At 40.8% G+C, this 17,654-nt stretch overlaps 1 protein-coding gene across 2 annotated transcripts in view; it reads right to left on the minus strand.

The window, feature by feature from the left end:
• The window catches only part of rapgef4 (Rap guanine nucleotide exchange factor (GEF) 4), a 46,818-nt gene extending 36,472 nt beyond the window's left edge, over window positions 1-10,346 (minus strand). For both annotated transcript variants that reach the window (XM_027027548.2, XM_035536066.1), the window contains exons 1-5: window positions 10,242-10,346; window positions 9,875-10,069; window positions 1,648-1,790; window positions 1,207-1,295; window positions 341-487 (exon numbers count right to left, since the gene is read on the minus strand). In XM_027027548.2, the coding sequence (XP_026883349.2) occupies window positions 341-487; window positions 1,207-1,295; window positions 1,648-1,790; window positions 9,875-9,957 (462 nt within the window). In that variant the 5' untranslated portion in view covers window positions 9,958-10,069; window positions 10,242-10,346. The remainder of the gene's footprint in view (window positions 1-340; window positions 488-1,206; window positions 1,296-1,647; window positions 1,791-9,874; window positions 10,070-10,241) is intronic.
• Window positions 10,347-17,654: the final 7,308 nt, after the last annotated feature.

Here is a 17,654-nt window from a genome sequence, read left to right on the forward strand (position 1 = left end):
GAGCTACTGCTATTCTGCAATGCAGTGTGATTACTGACTTACAGTGAATATAAAGACTGAAGTAACTGACAAACTTTATTTACATAATAGCGCCCCCTGCTGGTTACACGTAAAGCGACATGCTAAAACAGCTACTAGCAACTGTGATTACACCCAAAACAAAATACTACCCTGTTTAAACTACATTTATTTTAAACCCTTTATAATAACAGACAGATGCAAGAATTGTGTACAGGCCTAAATGTAGGCCTAGATAAGCAACACATATAACAATTGAGGGAATTTAAATTAGCTAGTGTCTAGTCCACAGCACTTTAACTTTAGTAAGGGGTTCCCATACCTCCCACAGGGTCCTAAACTCCTTCTTCTCGATACGTAGCAGTTCACTGAACTCTCGCGTTACGATGGTGGCGTGACGTGGTGTGTTGTCCAAAATAGACTCCCCAAATGCTGTCCCAATGCCCAGGGTGCAAATAGTGAGCGAATCCTTGAAGTGAGTCAGGAGAGGGGGTCAGATCAATTCATATCATATATTTAAGAGCTTTCTATCTCTAAAACCTTGATAAGGAATAGCTAATGTGACATTCAACTATCAGTGAAATGAAAAAGAGAAGAAAGGGAGAGAGAGAGAGAGAGAGAGAGAGAGAGAGAGAGAAACAGATAGAGAGAGAGAGAGAGAGAGAGAGAGAGAAATAAAAGCAGAAAGAAATCCTGGCTTAAGATTTAAGGTTCAAAGATATCGAGCATAAATCACTCACACATGATTTTAAGGTTTTTGTGGACTTCTCAGGTAAATTATCTAAAATATAATTTATGAGTTAATAATTAATAATATTTGAAAGAGTGGAAAGAGCATGTGTGGCCCACAGCACTATTCATAAATACAAATCTATTCATCATTTATGGCTGAGGTGTGACAGAGTGTCGTCTTCCACTCTGAAATGCAGCTGAATCCTTCGATTCATGTCGATAACTGGAAAAAAATCATTTTGCTTCAATCATTACAGAAAATTTGACACCCCAGTAACGTAAAATATATATGTTGCTATAAAACTTACAGGAAGTGTAAATGAAAATCTATAGATGATTATCCACTTCATAGAAACTATAGGTATCAACTTATAGTGCAGGGACAGCTAGCCAATACCTGATGGGTAAAGAAAAACCTTGTTAAAAAACAGGAATGAGTGTTTAATAATGTTTTACCTGATGGTTTGCAGTTTCAGAGACTTTAACATCAAGCGATCCAGAGAGGACAGCATACCAGCTGGTGCCAATATCGCCCTGTCTGTACACTATGTTACAAAAAGAAAAGCAAAAGACAAAGGACAATAGAGTAAAAAAAATAGTGCAAATTATCTTCATATTCATCACATAACACAGACAGGGAGAACTTTAGTCTGCATCTTATAGTGGAAGGTACCATTTTGTCAGTGTGTGGGTGTGTGCTGGGGTTTGTGTGCATGTCTGGGCACAAATTCTTGTGCACTTACTGGATATGTGCGTGTGTGTGTGTGTGTGTGTGTGTGTGTGTGTGTGTGTGCGTGTGTGTGTGTGTGTGTGTGTGTGTGCATGTGTGCGCGTGTGCATGCGTGCGTGTGCATGTGCGCATGTGCGTGTGTGTGCGTGTGTGTGTGCGAGACTTACATGTTATGCTTTTCTCCAGACACTCATAGAAGCCACACAGGCAGATCTGCTGTAGTAGGTTGGGATGGAACTTCTCAAATGCTTTCACACTCCTTAGTCTGGCCATGATAATGTCCACATCTTCTCCAGAGCGCTCTGCGGGTCTACATGTGAAGACACACACACACACAACCATTATTTCCACTTTTACCATGACAGGGGGACAACAGGAAGTTTCCACTTTTAACATGACAGGGGGACAACAGGAAGTTTCCACATTTACCATGACAGGGGGACAACAGGAAGTTTACACTTTTAACATGACAGGGGGACAACAGGAAGTTTCTACTTTTAACATGACAGGGGGACAACAGGAAGTTTCCACTTTTACCATGACAGGGGGACAACAGGAAGTTTCCACTTTTACCATGACAGGGGGACAACAGGAAGTTTCCACTTTTACCATGACAGGGGGACAACAGGAAGTGTCCACTTTTAACATGACAGGGGGACAACAGGAAGTTTCCACTTTTACCATGACAGGGGGACAACAGGAAGTTTCCACTTTTACCATGACAGGGGGACAACAGGAAGTTTCTACTTTTAACATGACAGGGGGACAACAGGAAGTTTCCACTTTTACCATGACAGGGGGACAACAGGAAGTTTCCACTTTTAACATGACAGGGGGACAACAGGAAGTTTCCACTTTTACCATGACAGGGGGACAACAGGAAGTTTCCACTTTTACCATGACAGGGGGACAACAGGAAGTTTCCACTTTTACCATGACAGGGGGACAACAGGAAGTTTCCACTTTTAACATGGACCAACTAAAGCCAAAGCCCTCGCTTGGCTCAATTCTCCATGGCAACTGAGTCAGAGCAGGAGGAGCCATAATTAATATGTCTGATAACTCAGTCTGATAACTCAGCACGGCCTTACCAGAAGCCCGTGCTACACTTTTTACTGTATCTATAATTTCAAAAAACATAACTGTTATGGGGAAAAAGTGAATACTGATATTATGCATTTCTGTATTAGATTATAATAGGTGTGGAATAAGTTGGTTGAACACTAAATTTAGATTTGTTCTCCTAAGTCATGTCTGTCATGTTTATGTAGCTGGGAATCAGATCTTTGTGCAGGATTTCTAGTTGCATCTTCATGGCACATGTGTCTGCTTGCACTGAAGGAGGGAGGTGAGAGAATAAATATTTAAGAGACCACTGACTGTTCAACTCAGCTATGCAAATATTCTTCAAAACAAGGAAGGGGGGAAGCAGGAAAGATGTCTGAAGAACGTGTATTCTTCTCCTTCCCTACGCATGTCAGCTGAAGTCAGAGCAAAGGTGTTGTACTCCCAGAACAATAGAATTAGTGTAGAATTGCCAAAACACCAATCTGGGGAATTTAATGTAGAATGGTCAAAATACCAGTGCAGAGAATTTAACACAGAATGGTCAAAACACCAGTGCAGGGAATTTAACACAGAATGGTCAAAACACGGATATGAAGCTTTCATTGAAGAATAACAAGCACTTAGAAGCAGTGAACTACTGATTTAACAAGGGAAAACCCTTTCCCACCAATATCCCAGTGAGAAAAGATATTGTGCAGGTTTACAGACAAGGAATTGCTCACTCAGGCAATTCAAACAGATAGATCAGCTAGATCAGTGGAATAGTGTGTGTGTGGGTGTGTGTGTGTGTGTGTGTGTGTCTGTGTATGTGTGTGTATGCCAAAGGTGACTGCTCTAATGTACAGACCAAAACAGACTTCTAAATCAATCACAGATCTCGCGGTACCTTCAATTTGTTCCTCTCTAACTGTCTTGGGTTGCGGAAATGTCAAAGCTAAACAAACTGGCTGATTTGTTGCGAGACATCCTTAATGGCATCAAAGCCAAACAGAGGGCACACCATCTAATGTGGCTCACGCAACTAACGCAGGCGGCACCAAGGATGCCATATCTTCATCTAGAAATGAGGGAAGCAAAGTGTCATAGAATCAGCCTAGCACGTCATGGAAGTGGAAGCCAGATCCAAAATTCAGCAGTGGGATATAACTGGATGGTGATTATACTTCACTGTGGCATGAATACCACACTGTTCTTGTCTTAAATGCAATGATGTGTGTTGTGTTTTGATTTGGCACATTCACAGGAGCACACAGTGGAATTCAACACTTTCAAGGTGGTTCACATTCCGTTTTTGACATGAATATTTGCTGGGGTTTTTTAATGCAAAAAACAAATGATGTGGAAACTGTATAATAGGAGCTTTGCTTTTCATTCTGCATATTGCTAATGAAACGTTACGTCGTGTGTGTTCAGCTGTCATGACCGATTTTCGATTTGACACAAATTCCTCCCCTTGGTCAACTTTGCATGTAAAACAGCTACTCAAAAAATTGCCAAATATCCCCCGATGAAGTCATGCGCTGATTAGCATGTCTGTGACATCACTGCGTCATGTTTGCATGCTATCTAGTGTCAGATGATGTCACCTCTGGTTGCCTCTTCCCTACTCCATGTGCCCATTTATAATGTGCACATGCTACACAGATAGCAGGAGGAGTCTCATAGTGGCTGAAATTACGTGTTTACCGGCTGTCAGAGCTGTGGCTCTGCACTGCTAAAATTCTGATTAAATAACCGCAATGCAGTCTGACAAAATCGTCACGCAAATACTTTAAACACTGTGGCTGCACTGTGATTTTGATTATATTTACATGTAAAATGATCACTCAAAAGAGAAAATTACAAGTGACAGAATATCTTTATTATAACATACTTTCTGATGCTTTATATCTTTCTAAAACATAGTGCCGTACAGACTGAGCAAGTTGGTGCAGCCGCCCCTCACTGAGCAGAGCAGATGCACAGAGAGCCGGTATCACGGGGCAGTACTGGAGACCCTCTGCCAAGGGAAGAAGCTAATTTGTCCAAAAAAGTCGCTAGATTTGTCGCTAGCTGCAAAAAGTCGCTAAAAAGGTCTGAAAAGTCTCTAAAGCTACCCAAGCTCCCAAACGTTACTGCCTAACTGATGTCACGTCATTGATTGGTCATCAGGTGCTGTCAGCCAGAAGCCACGATGATGGGAGAGAATCAGCTAACAAGGAGAATTCACTAAAACACCAAGTACAGTGATGTCTTAGCAACTCACTTCCAGACACCCTCTGTGTTTTCTGGCATGTCCTATTCTAAGCAGAAGGATTTCATTTCAGCCATTACAGGCACTGTCCATGATTTTATCAAGGACTACTACAAGCAGATATGACAACTGATATTTCATCACTGTCTGTAATCGTATGTTCACTATGACTTGATGTTTTGGGAGGGCGGGATGCTCAGTCTGTCTTTAATGTTTTAAATGACTGCACCCCTATGCACCTTGATTAAACCTGCTGTTATTCAAAGAGGCAAACCGCTGCCCGTATCCAGAGGGTTTCCTGCCACACTCTCTGCGTTTGCCACATTTTCTGCTATATGCACTAGAAGGATGGCCTTCCCTGAGTCTGCAGGATGTTCATGGTTTCCCAGAAATGCTCCTACTCAGCAAAAGTAGCAAATCTCACATCAGATCCTTCAAAGGACAGCATTGGTGTCGGTCACATTTGCAGGAATTCCTGGGAGTGTGACAGGAGTCTATCCAAGGCCATCTTTAGCAATCTTAGCAAGCAATTATGCCCTGCACTGACCTGCTCAGTCCAAGCAAATCTGATTAAATGAGTTGGCTCTTGTCCGACGAGGCATTCTAAAATCCGCTTTAAAGTTACAGCCATTTCTTTGATGCAGGGAGTCTAAAATCGGAGCTCCATGTCTTATCACTCAGATGATGACCTGGAGCTCGATAAAGCATTTCACGAGTTACACAAGCTGATGCTTTTGCTCCAACAATTCAAGCTACGTTGGCAGGTGTGGAGAAGTTTAAGCAGCCTTGTTCTACTGGCCACTGAGAGGAAACTGCTTGAGTTTCTGGAAAAGACAGATCATTAACAGATCATTAACTAGAAAAAAACCCCGGCAGAGTTCATATATAAATACCAACAATTTTAATAATTGACTAATTTTATGATGTAGGCCTCAACTGTGCCTCCCTTATTTCAAAGACTACCAGTCATCACAGGGGTGTGTGTGTGTGTGTGTGTGTGTGTGTGTGTGTGTGTGTGTGTGTGTGTGTGTGTGTGTGTGTGTGTGTGTGTGTGTGTGTGTGTGTGTGTGTGTGTGTGAGAGAGAGAGAGAGAGAGAGAGAGAGAGAGAGAGAGAGAGAGAGAGAGAGCATTGTTGGACATGGTGTTTGATGGTTGCCTGGTAGGGAGGGACATCAGTAGAGACAAACACACATAAAGTGAGGTGTAGACACCAATGACCAACTGCTACTACCTCAGGGACTACAGAATCGCTTTGAGACAAAAGAGTAAATTATACCAAAAGGAAACAGTGCAGGGAGGTTAAAACAATTAAGCACATGCTGATGTAATTCATGTAATATTTATTTTTTCTTCTGTTAACTGGAAGTCATTTTAGGTGAAGCTTGACCCATCTGTTAGCAGAAACCAGTAAAATGGTTGGAACCTTCAGCTCTGCAGAGCAAATCTAGACACATTTACTTATTCATTCTTACAGTGAAAAGAACGGCAGTTATCAGACAGTTAGCTAAAGATTCGAGTTTTTGTCCACATCAGAACTAATACAAAAAAATATTGTTAGTGTTTGTAAGTATAAATGTATTTACACATGGATTTACCATGTTGATCTGTGCTGATTCAGCCTTTAGTATTGTAGGTAAGTTAAAAAGAAAACGCAATTTAGTGGAGACCCTGAAATAGTGTAACATTTGTATCTAGACTGTTCAGTTACAGAGCAGTACACTAAATGGCACATTACAATTTTAACTGCACTTTTTCTTAAGAACAGGTGGAAAATATTCAGAATCTGGTTATATGTAATATATGTTATATGTGTACGCCAGCGGGGACTTTACAGGTGAGACACACCTGTATAAACTGCCAGCTGTCGTCCATTCGTGTGTGTGTGTGTGTGTGTGTGTGTGTGTGTGTGTGATTGAGAGAGAGAGAGAGAGAGAGAGAGAGAGAGAGAGAGAGAGTGTGTGTTTGTTAAAGAGGAACCAAGAGCCCATTTACTATGCAAACACATCTGGTACACTCATGCCTCACGCCACCGCGAACACACATTTTAAACCTGATTCCAAAACAGGTTCCTTTCAGACATACTGTGTTCATATAATGTTACTTGTCTTGGGAGCAGTCTTACGACTGAGAATTGTAAAAGACGAACAGACAAGTGGAAGAAACCTTGCCATTACAACAGAGAACCTGTTTCAGACCAGCAACTTTCTCCAGAATCAAAACAAGTAGCAACCAAAGACACGATAGTCCCTTCTTCAGCACAATAACCTTACATGACCTTACAATCTCAGTTTCACACACAAATAGCATCGATTAACCAGACAGATAGAGGACAGTTCAAAAGTAACTTGGCAGTTTTGCAGATTTGTGTTGTTCCTTTTTATACACAGTCTTCCCATTTAGGTTTCCAAAAGTACTCAAACAGTTGGTGGTTCAGCTCTTTCTTGGCTTGCTGTGTGTCTCTGCGACTTTAGTTCATGCACTAGTGAGCACACGAAATGTCCTTGGTTGCATCTGTGATTCTGTGCATCTAGATGTGATTCTGGCCTTTGTCAGTGGCTGTTTTTTTTTCTCTCAACAAGAAGGCAATGCCAGTTAAGTGTGTGTGCCAGTGAAGAGGCTGTCACATGGCTAAAAATCAGTGTAAGTAAATAGAAATCCAGCTGTCTGGATCTTTGTTCAGAGGTAAGCACAGGTAAGCTTAGCAGTAGCTAAGCCTGACAAGCCATGAAAGAAGGATGGGGAGTGTGTGCACAGTTTAAGGATTGACAGGATTGTTTATTTGAGGTAAAGGTGAGATTCGATCATCACTCATGCTCTCAGAAGAGAATTTCAAACAATACAGATTTCAGTATTTGGGTTCTGTCATGGGACACCCCCCCCCACCACAAGTCACGTGGTACGGCCGGGCGCATGCAGGGGGGTCCACGCTTGTTTGTTGCCACCCCCGTGATGGCACGCCCCTGCACGGGGTCCATCTATTTAAACCTCCGTCAGTGCGTGTCTCAGTGTTGGTCATTGTTAATGCTAATGTTCATGTTAGTGTTGGTGTCGGTGTATGCCAGCCATCGTCGAGGTTTATGTAATCTTTGTTAATGTTCACGTTGTGTAAAACCGTTTATGTGTGTTAACATTCACTGTTGTTCTTTTGTGTGAGTGCCACCGTTGTCATTTGTGTTTTATGTTATTAAATGTTTTCACCACGTCTAAGGAGTCTGTGCATCCTGTTCTGCGCCCTGTGACACTCGGGCAAATGTTACAGGTTCAGTGTTTGAAACATTTTTTCCAGTTTTTCTGCACTGTAATGAAATAAACAAATCCTTAGTCTGGCTTAACCAAAGAATACTTACAATCATTAAGAAAAGACAAACACCACCGCAAACACTACCCAAGAGATATGTTCACTCAGGAACAAAAATATGAACACCACCAAGAACACTACCAAGAGATATGCACAATCATTAAGAAAAGCCAAACACCGCTATGAACACTACCCAGAAGACAGGCATGTGTCAAACACTCATAAAGAGAAGCCTCAGACCAACTTCATGAGCTCATTATAGACATCTGAAGCTCTTTCTAATTGTATTCTGTTCTATTGATTCTATAGGAAAGTAGGAAAGTATTCTTTGATGTAAATGATGTTTGTTCTGAGGTTGTGCTTATGGCACATTCAAATGTTTCACTGCCCCAAGTTACACATGCACTCAATTAAGGTATTCAATTAAGGAACAAATGACAAATCCTTTATAATTATTAACAAATCCTTTATAATTATTTCTAGATCCTGCACTTTTACATATGTGTATGTAAAAATAAAAAAGATTTATGAATTTCCATCTCTCATCCAAGTGTCATCCAGTACAGATGTATAGATGCTTCAATTAAAGCAGATGTTGGAAAAAGTTGGAAAACATGGCCTTAGACTGATGGTGGGTGTGACCGTATTTAAACCAGAGCCAGCACATATGAGGCCCAGAGCCAACAAAATCTAAAGTTCAAACAAGCACAAACCTGCAGTCATTTTAATATCACTACCATATCGACCAATGAACATTTGCTTCAAATGGTTGATTCAGAGGCTGTGTTCGAAGTTTGTGGAAAATTGAGATTGAGATTTTTTTCTGAGTGTATTTCGAGATCACTTCAGCACCACGCACAGCGATTTTGGCACAATGAGTGTTGAAGGCATTTGTGGAAGGCCTCTCTGACTCCACATCTCTCACCAGACGAGGACAGCTGTAAACTGTGTGTATATTGATTTGCTCACGGATGATGGAGCCATTAATCTTGAATAGGGACAGGCCGGAACTCATTAAACTGGCACTGTGCAGTCATAAACACATTATGAAAGAGACTGGAGTTGATCACATAATACAAAAAGGTCTGCGTAGCCCTGTATCCAGGTGGAATATGTGACAGAAACCACATTAGTGTGGAAAAAACACGGATAAAGGTGAGACAGCTCTGAAGAGTGATAAAGACCCACAAAATCGTGCAGGGTGCATTATTTGCAACTCCTAGCTACTACTGCGGAACAGCGGGGGGAGATAGATCCAGAAACTGAACAGTCTTCCGCTCTAAGTATGCACGCCTGCCTCAGGCATCACACAGCAGAGAAAGGCTCTTCTGAATGAATCTGCAGTAACAGGCACTGCGGCGCAACAGCTCGGGTGATACGCTGGATATACGTCTCTTTAAAAATAAAATGACAATTCTCTTGACAACGTTCAAGAACACATAATTAAAAGCCGAGGACACGTTTACAGTTACCCCCAAATCTTAATGTAAATCATAACTAAGATGCATGAGCTTTGCGATGACATAATCGAAAACTGACACATTGTTTCGGAAGAACGTATTAATCTGGCATAGCCTACCAACACTTACATATTAGTAGGCTATTTCTAACAAATAACGTATCAAAAGAATTTACCTATTTTATTTGGTTACCTTTTTTGCTCAGATACGGTTGCTATAGCGCTGGTAACGTGAGGGCTATTTGACCGACAGTTATGAACAATATGGTCAAATACAGCGAAAATTACTTTGCTATTAAAAAAAACAACAACAAAAAACAACAACATAATCTTACCGTTTATCGAGACAGACTATCCATTCTGTAGACGGCGATGAATGGGCAGAAGTATGAGCTGCTACCATCTTTGACGAGATCATGAACTGTAGAAGACAATGTGCATCGTCCGCACTTGTTAACGGGCGAGTTTACTTTGACACATCCCGCTTGCTTCAGCAATGCGCCACACGCGTGCTTTCTCAGACTTGGCATCTAGTCACGAGGAAATGCAAATGAATAAAAATATAGAAACAATTTTTTTAAAACCTGATGTTATCTCAACTCTGTCTTTATTCCATTTCAAATCAACACTTTTTGTTTGTTCGTCCTTTTTCTGTATACACAGTACAATGAATGAAACACTAATACAAAAATATTAATGTACCTGATCTGATCAATACCTTTTTGGCTTGTGTTCCAGCGGCAGCACGAAATGAAAACTCGGTTAAAGTGGAAATCGACCTCTGACTGGGTCAGCGTCACTGTTGACCTCAGCACTGCAACCCTACTGCACGGAGCGTTGACTTGGGTGACAGCCCCGTTACGCACTGCGCGGGAGAGAGAGGGCCTGCATCCCTTTTACACTGCCATGAGCTACATTAGCACTTATTGCACTAGACTCAGTTCTACAACTTAATTCTTAACTTATCACAGCATATTTGCTTTAAGCCACTGTAGAATGAATCTCTGATAATAGCTGCTGATAGCCCACACCCAACAGTGTTTCAAACAGAAAACACAATAAAACTGCAATTAAGGTTTGGGTTAGGGATATGGGTCGGTTCTGAGTCTCTGTGAACCAGTGTGGTGCCAATGGAGATGTGTGTGTGTGTGTGTGTGTGTGTGTGTGTGTGTGTGTGTGTGTGTGTGTGTGTGTGTGTGTGTGTGTGTGTGCTGTCACAGGTCCCAGTTTAACTGGTTCACTCTGTTCTCTGTGATCTGGGCTTCACGTACAGACATACTGAATGACTGGGCCACCAAGTTTCATTATCAAAGTGTCTACTCAGCAACCAGAGGAATTCAGTCGCCCAGAGAGACCACGAGGGAAGGGAGAAATTACTGCTGATTTCACTGGACAACAAAATGTGATCTTTTTGTTTGTTTGTTCCACAAACTAAAATAGATCGACCTTATACTCCTGTCTTACACTGAATTTGAATCTGTTTTTAGAATTTTTCTGTCACGTATGTTTTTTAAGTGACAGGGCATTGACGCTTTACATTACGTATATATTACTTGTTCATAAACAAGGCTTTCATAACACTTAAAATATGTAGAAACTGACTTCTAAAATGTACAGTGTATGGTTTTGCCTGTATTTGTCCTCAGGAGCATTCCTCTTCAGTGACCAGCAGCAGTCTGCTGACACACAGGGGCTCCACTTTCCATGGTGCCACCTTTCCATAATACTTGACGACATGCAAATATACTGGAACAAAAAACAAAGGGTGATTTTTTTTTTTAATATCATTGTTGACCAGTGTTTTGAGATGACTGAGTTCCCTACCTCTCATACCTCAGTTTTGTGTAAAACAGCAAAGATAACACATACAGATCTGAGTAAAACTTGTAATGACTATTCCACATTCTTGCACAACATAAAAAGAAACTATAGTGGTATAGAGTGATATAGAGAGAGAGAGCAAATGAATTGACGCATAGACAGCTACTTTCAGTAGTGTATGATAAGTTTTGAACTGGTCATTTGACCGTAACACGCTGGCCTTAACCACATGACCATGAGAACCAATTTGTAGCATTGTGATTCTAATGATATAAGCACAGCTTCCTGCATTTTTCCCACTGTTTCCAAGGTAACAGATAGAGAATGAAAGGCTTTGTCTAACCAAAGTCTGTTAAAAATACACGCTTTGCAGTGTTAACATACATTTCTCTGCATCACTTTACATCCTCTACTTACAAGCCAATATGCTGAATATGAATGCAATCACCCCCCCCCCCCCCCCCCCCCCCGCCTCCTCCCCACTCGTCCCCCACACACACTGCATATCGGTCTCCTGATGTTTTCACATACTGGGAAAAGTGAGCCGTTGCACCAAGCACCATTTCACCAGTAGGGGGCGACATCCTTGCATTCTTAACGCGCATGGGCAGCCTCCGTAACGATGCGAGGGACCTGACTGTCTCTGTGACTGTCTGCCTGCCTGCCTGTACCTACATTTATGTGACTTGAGACCCAGTGCAGAAAAAGCCAAAAATATGTTCCACCGGTGTACCAGTTACCATCCACTCGAAGTAGTTACGCATTCTTACAGTTTCAATGGAGTGAAATGTGGCTGGAAAAGTGAAGTAATACAGTGAAGAAATATATTGAATATAAATGTTAGTCAAATGGTCATGTGGACCAAAGAAATGACTTTCAGGTAGAAAATACTTTGCCTTTGTAACATTCAAGCTCGAAAAAAAAGCAACATAAGAAATTTAGTGACCAAGATCGAACAGAATCATGGAAGAATAACCAGCGTGAACCTGCTTGGTCAAGATACCTTCCCAGGTGATTTTATAGGCAGCTAAATCCAACCCTTGCTCTATAATAGCTAAGGCGAATCAGGTAGAAAAAGATTGTTTGTTCACAGTTGTTTTGTTAAGCATTGTGCCAAAGACTAGTGGAGGTTGTTTTTGTTGTTGTTGTGTGTGCGTGTGTATGTTTGTGTGTGTGTGTGTGTGTGTGTGTGTGTGTGTGTGTGTGTGTGAGAGAGAGAGAGAGAGAGAGAGAGAGAGACAGAGAGAGAGGGAGGGAGAGAGAGAGAGAGGACACCAGGTTCAGTATTCTGTGGTCCTTATTGACAAAGATTAAATAATTATCAAAAAAGTCTGATTTAAGATTAACAAGGTAAACACAGGATGGAGCTGTCTACTAGTTTAAAGTGTACTCACGTTGTATGGTAATATTTCAGGATTAAAATATCTATTCAGCCTGAGAATTTTTAATAACTCAGGAAAGTATTCAACTGTTCTTGGAATCACATCAGAAATGTTTGCTTTGCTTTGAAATGTATTATCAGATTCACAAAGGAATCACTGCTATTTGTTTTTACAACGTGAAGACGTGATCTTATCACCTGGTTACGCTGAACACTGAACACTAAACAAAAGAAGTTTAACTCCATCGGAGAGGCGAGTGAGATAATATGAGGATGGGGGGGTGCTATTTTTAACACAGCCCATAATGATTTACATTTTAATCTGGCGAAGTGAGTACAACAGCGTTTAGGTGAAATCATCTTTAGTCCCTTCAATGCACCTTGGAGGTTACTGAGTCACGGAAACTCCTTATAATGGAACATTAGTTAAGAACATATTTAAAGTGATTACAAAGACAATCAGAATTATAAAGATATACCCTGTGAGTGACTTCAACACACTTTTAAGCACTCTAAATGTTCATGAGGCAGTAAAAAAAAAAAAGCTTCACTGTAATATGTCATAGATCTGGCTCCCATATGAGGTATGCGGGGCCAAAATATTCAGAGTTGTACTTCATTACCACATGAACACAGTGACCATCTAGCTGTGACGCATTCCGTGCTAATCTACTGCCCTCAGCAGCATAAACCTCAGCGAGAACCCTTGCTGGATTTTTTGTGAGCTTTGGAGTGGCAGATACACTGCACCGTAGCGGGAGGGGGCCAGGGGTTGGCCTGACAACGGTGTGCTTAATAAAGCAGCTCTATGCCAGGGAAACGAAGGAAGATGGAAGAGCTGCCCTTAGTAATCGCCTGTATGCAATTCAGGCCTCTCAGGCCTCCTGGTTACAGGAGAATGGGGCTGGAGGCATGCAGCGGTCTGTAGCCTGCAGCACCAGAGCCAGCCAGGCAAGAAACTCACACTCTGGCTCACCAGGATTTATTTACAAGCGTTGTAAGTGTCAGTAGGGGTTTTATTTTTTAAACTAATATGAGGTCGGTTTTGATTCTAGATCTTAAAAATGCCTTCTTTCTTCATCTGTTTCAACAAGCAGGAACAAGTTTCAGAAGAAGAAAGTGTTGGATTATATGGCAGTATTGGCTTTGTATCTGCTTTGGGGTCATAATGCATGTAGCCTACTGTATAATTTCACAGTAGAAACCCACATCTTAAATATTACATTAAATGAAGTTTTCATTTACAACTGACAATTTATATCTGATACATCCATGGTCAATAATTGTCTGGAATTCATTTGTGTTTATAACAAATGGTCAGCCATAAATGTCATTGTCAGTAGTACTCATGTGCATACTCTAGGTGTATCATACCATTCATAAATAAAGTCACATTTATAAATAAAGTCACGTTCATAAATAAAGTCATGTTCATAAATAAAGTCACATTTATAAATAAAGTCATGTTCATAAATAATTTCACGTTCACAGCCAATGCAGTCATCTTCCAGCTCGAGGCACGATTACATCTGTTGTGTATTTGAGGAGAAATGAATGGCCATTTTAAGCTGTGCTCATCAGATAACCAGGCTCTTCACGCAAGCTCCAGTCGAAAAGCAGGAAATACCACAAGGAAATGATGAAGAAATCTGATGCCATTGGACATATATAATCTTATCAGTGCCTTTGAAAGTAACTGCACAATATAAAATGTGGAAATTGCAGGAGTCCCACTAGAGGAAGAGAGAACTTTCTAGGTTTTTAAGTTTTCTAAATGGACTTCTGACCCACATTTGAGTGAATTCTATAGATGTGTAATTCAAAGTTGCTGTCCCACTTCTTAAATCCTGGCCCCTTGTCCATGTTACCATTATTTGTGGTTAATTTTTCACTGAGTGTATGATTAAATGCATACACTGGATTCTCTGTTGAGTGGCACAGACACACAGAAAAGCAGAGAAAGCATACATAAGTAAAACAATTCACCATCTGCCCCACCACTGTCTGCCAAGCCTCAGCCTGCCAGAACATGTTTCTTAAAAAGAGCAATGCTACAGCTTTGGACACTGAAGAATCACATGGCTATGTTACACCTACATTTATTTACTGATCTGCACAGCACAACACTTTGCTTGTAATCTTTAACATTTGTGGTTATTCTGGCTAGTTTGTTTACCAATTCAAGCCTTTATGGAATTTGATATATGTATTTGCATATTATTTTCTATGCAAAGGTCATGAGACCACTGCGAAGATCTATGCTGTCATCTGTAAAACAGAAGGATCAGAAGCCATAAACTCACAAATAAATAGACACCAGTTGATTACAAGGATGTAAGCAAAGCACATACTAACATATTGAGTACCTGTACAGGAGTTCAGAAAGTGATACGTGAATCTTTTGGTCAGATACCAAATGACTTTGTTAGCGTTATATCCAGATTTTAAACTACGTCCATCTTATTCTGTGTCTTATTTTCATGCCACTATTCCTGAGGTCATTTCAAAATGTTTTCAAATAGGCGAATGGGAAACAGCGTTCTCATTACTCATATATTTGTATGTACTTTGGAGGATCTTCAGCTGTGCAAGTCAAATAGGAAGACGTGACACACAGCCAACGGAACTCATAATCTAAACACATATCTAGCGTCGTTGTCTGGCATCTACTTTACAAACCGTGTTTAACCAGCCAACGAAAGAGACCCACGCTTTCGTTTCGTTTCGTTACAACGCAGTACCCCAATAGTGAAGAAGTTACATAAGAATGTAACTTCTGAATGAAGCCCCCGTAGCTCCCATAGCTGACGTCTGTTGGAAATAAAAGGCAGGCATGTGTGCGGGAAGGGCTGGATGTCATTGCAACCGGCTCCAACTGCCACATCACCCAGCGACGGTAACCCACTTACTTTGCCCCCAGGGGACGTTGAGGCACACCCATAGTGAGACGCTGCGTTTGGTTCAATAAACAGCCATCCACCTTAGTGTTCTGCGGACGAGCTGCATCAGTGCAGACGCAAATGCCAGGCCCCATAAGGCTTCATTTTGTACCGCTTTTTTTTGCCAAGCGACGACTGTGCAAGCGGGGCACAATACGGGCTGATGCATTAATTATTATGTTTTAAGTTTGCAGATTTCGCATCTGTCGCGGTATGAAAGCAGTAGGCCTATTATTTGCTGTTATTTGCTCTTTGCATAACTAAGCATATGTTTGCAAAGAAGAACAAAGAGAAAGAAAAAGCAACATTAATTTTCAAGAAAATGATCGTATCACTGGTTTATCTTTTTATAATAAGCCTACTTTTATACTTTTTTTTTTAATATAAATGGGCCAATATAGCAATATCTTTCTTTATTTAAATGCAGCAATATCTCCCCTGCCAGAATAATGAGCACAGCTCTAGTAAGGAGATTTTTAAAGAACGGTAGGAACGTAAAAATGTTGCTTTCTTGCATTTCTGAAAACATTCGTTTTACAATACCTAATCAAACGCAAATTACAAAAGCAAAAATAGAAGCGGGAAAATTTTCCAGTTGCAAAGTTAACTTTTGTTTCTTCACTTTGCCTCTATCCCTTAAATAACAAAAGGACATTCGGTGTATGATGAAATGAGTTTCGCGCGTAACGCGGAGAAACTGTGGAAATCCAAAGTGGTCAAAATCCGCCTCAAACGAAACGCGTTTTATTTGTAAAACGCAGAAAAAAGCGGCATTATTTTTCACTACTCCGTAAAATACGCCGCAAAAAAACAATAAAAAACGCCGTATTTTACGCCTTTATATGTCAGTTGAAACTCTGTAAAAAAGTGCCGTTTAAAATGCCGTTTAATTGTATGATAATGAGCTCCTCCTATTTGGTTTGACAGCCAATAAACTTGAACTTTCTTCACCCAATCACTGACGAACAAGGTCAGATCGGACCAGTTCACTACAGATGTTAATCGGCTGATGAACCAGTGCTCAAGTTTGTTTATTTTTGGGATTCACGTATGTGTTCATTCACTCAAGAATTTATTTATTCATACACTTATTAGCTAGCTAGGTTAGCTAGCTGGCTATAATTTTAGTCGACCTAGCAGTAGTGACCATGGTTAGATACTTTGAATATCGTACTTTAAATGGGCAATTACTTTAAATAGGCAATTGGCTAACTAGTTAGCTAACTAGCTAGCAACATTTCCTACAGCTGGAAGATGGCGAGCAGGAATTTAATTTTGCCTCGTAGATGGACACAGAATGACAGCACTCGACAATCCATGACCCGATGTAATTTAATCCAAATTAACGAGTTAATTGCTGAGTCTGTTAAACTGGTAAAATGCTAACCAATTACAACTAGCTAACTGATAATTGGCTGCAAAACAGAGCTCACCCAAAGGTAGGTGTAATTGACCAGTCATGAGTTGTTTCTAGCGCTAGACTGGAAGCAAGTTTATCTTGCAGGAACAAATTAACATTTGTGTTGAGCTTGTTGCCTATCTAGCTATCAGAGGTTCGGGTTGGTAGTGTCATTATAGCAACTGCTGACTTTGGACTTCTGGTTAAAACTGAATGAATGGGGAAGGAGTTATCACAACAAACTCCAGAGGGATGCCAAACAGTGAATATGGATAACGAAGCTCTTGGTCTTGGAGTATCCCTGTTTTGTACCCTTGTGTCCTTGCTCCAAGTCTAGCACTGGGCAGTTGGGACTTTCAAAGCTTCAAGAACTGCCTGGTCACAAAGCTTTTGAGTTGTTTTTTTTTATTTTTTGATTATTTATTCAAATTTGAGCAGTGGGAGCTTTGAAAACAAAGGCCTCACCTGTATGCTCACCCACCCTGCTGAAGAGGCTGAAAGACTGGGCTGGAGATTTTACTAATTAGACCAGCAGCAACTTTATTCTGTCTGGTTTGGTGACTTTGTGTCCTCTG

Source organism: Electrophorus electricus, chromosome 2 (assembly GCF_013358815.1).
Source record: "Electrophorus electricus isolate fEleEle1 chromosome 2, fEleEle1.pri, whole genome shotgun sequence".
Taxonomy (NCBI): domain Eukaryota; kingdom Metazoa; phylum Chordata; class Actinopteri; order Gymnotiformes; family Gymnotidae; genus Electrophorus; species Electrophorus electricus.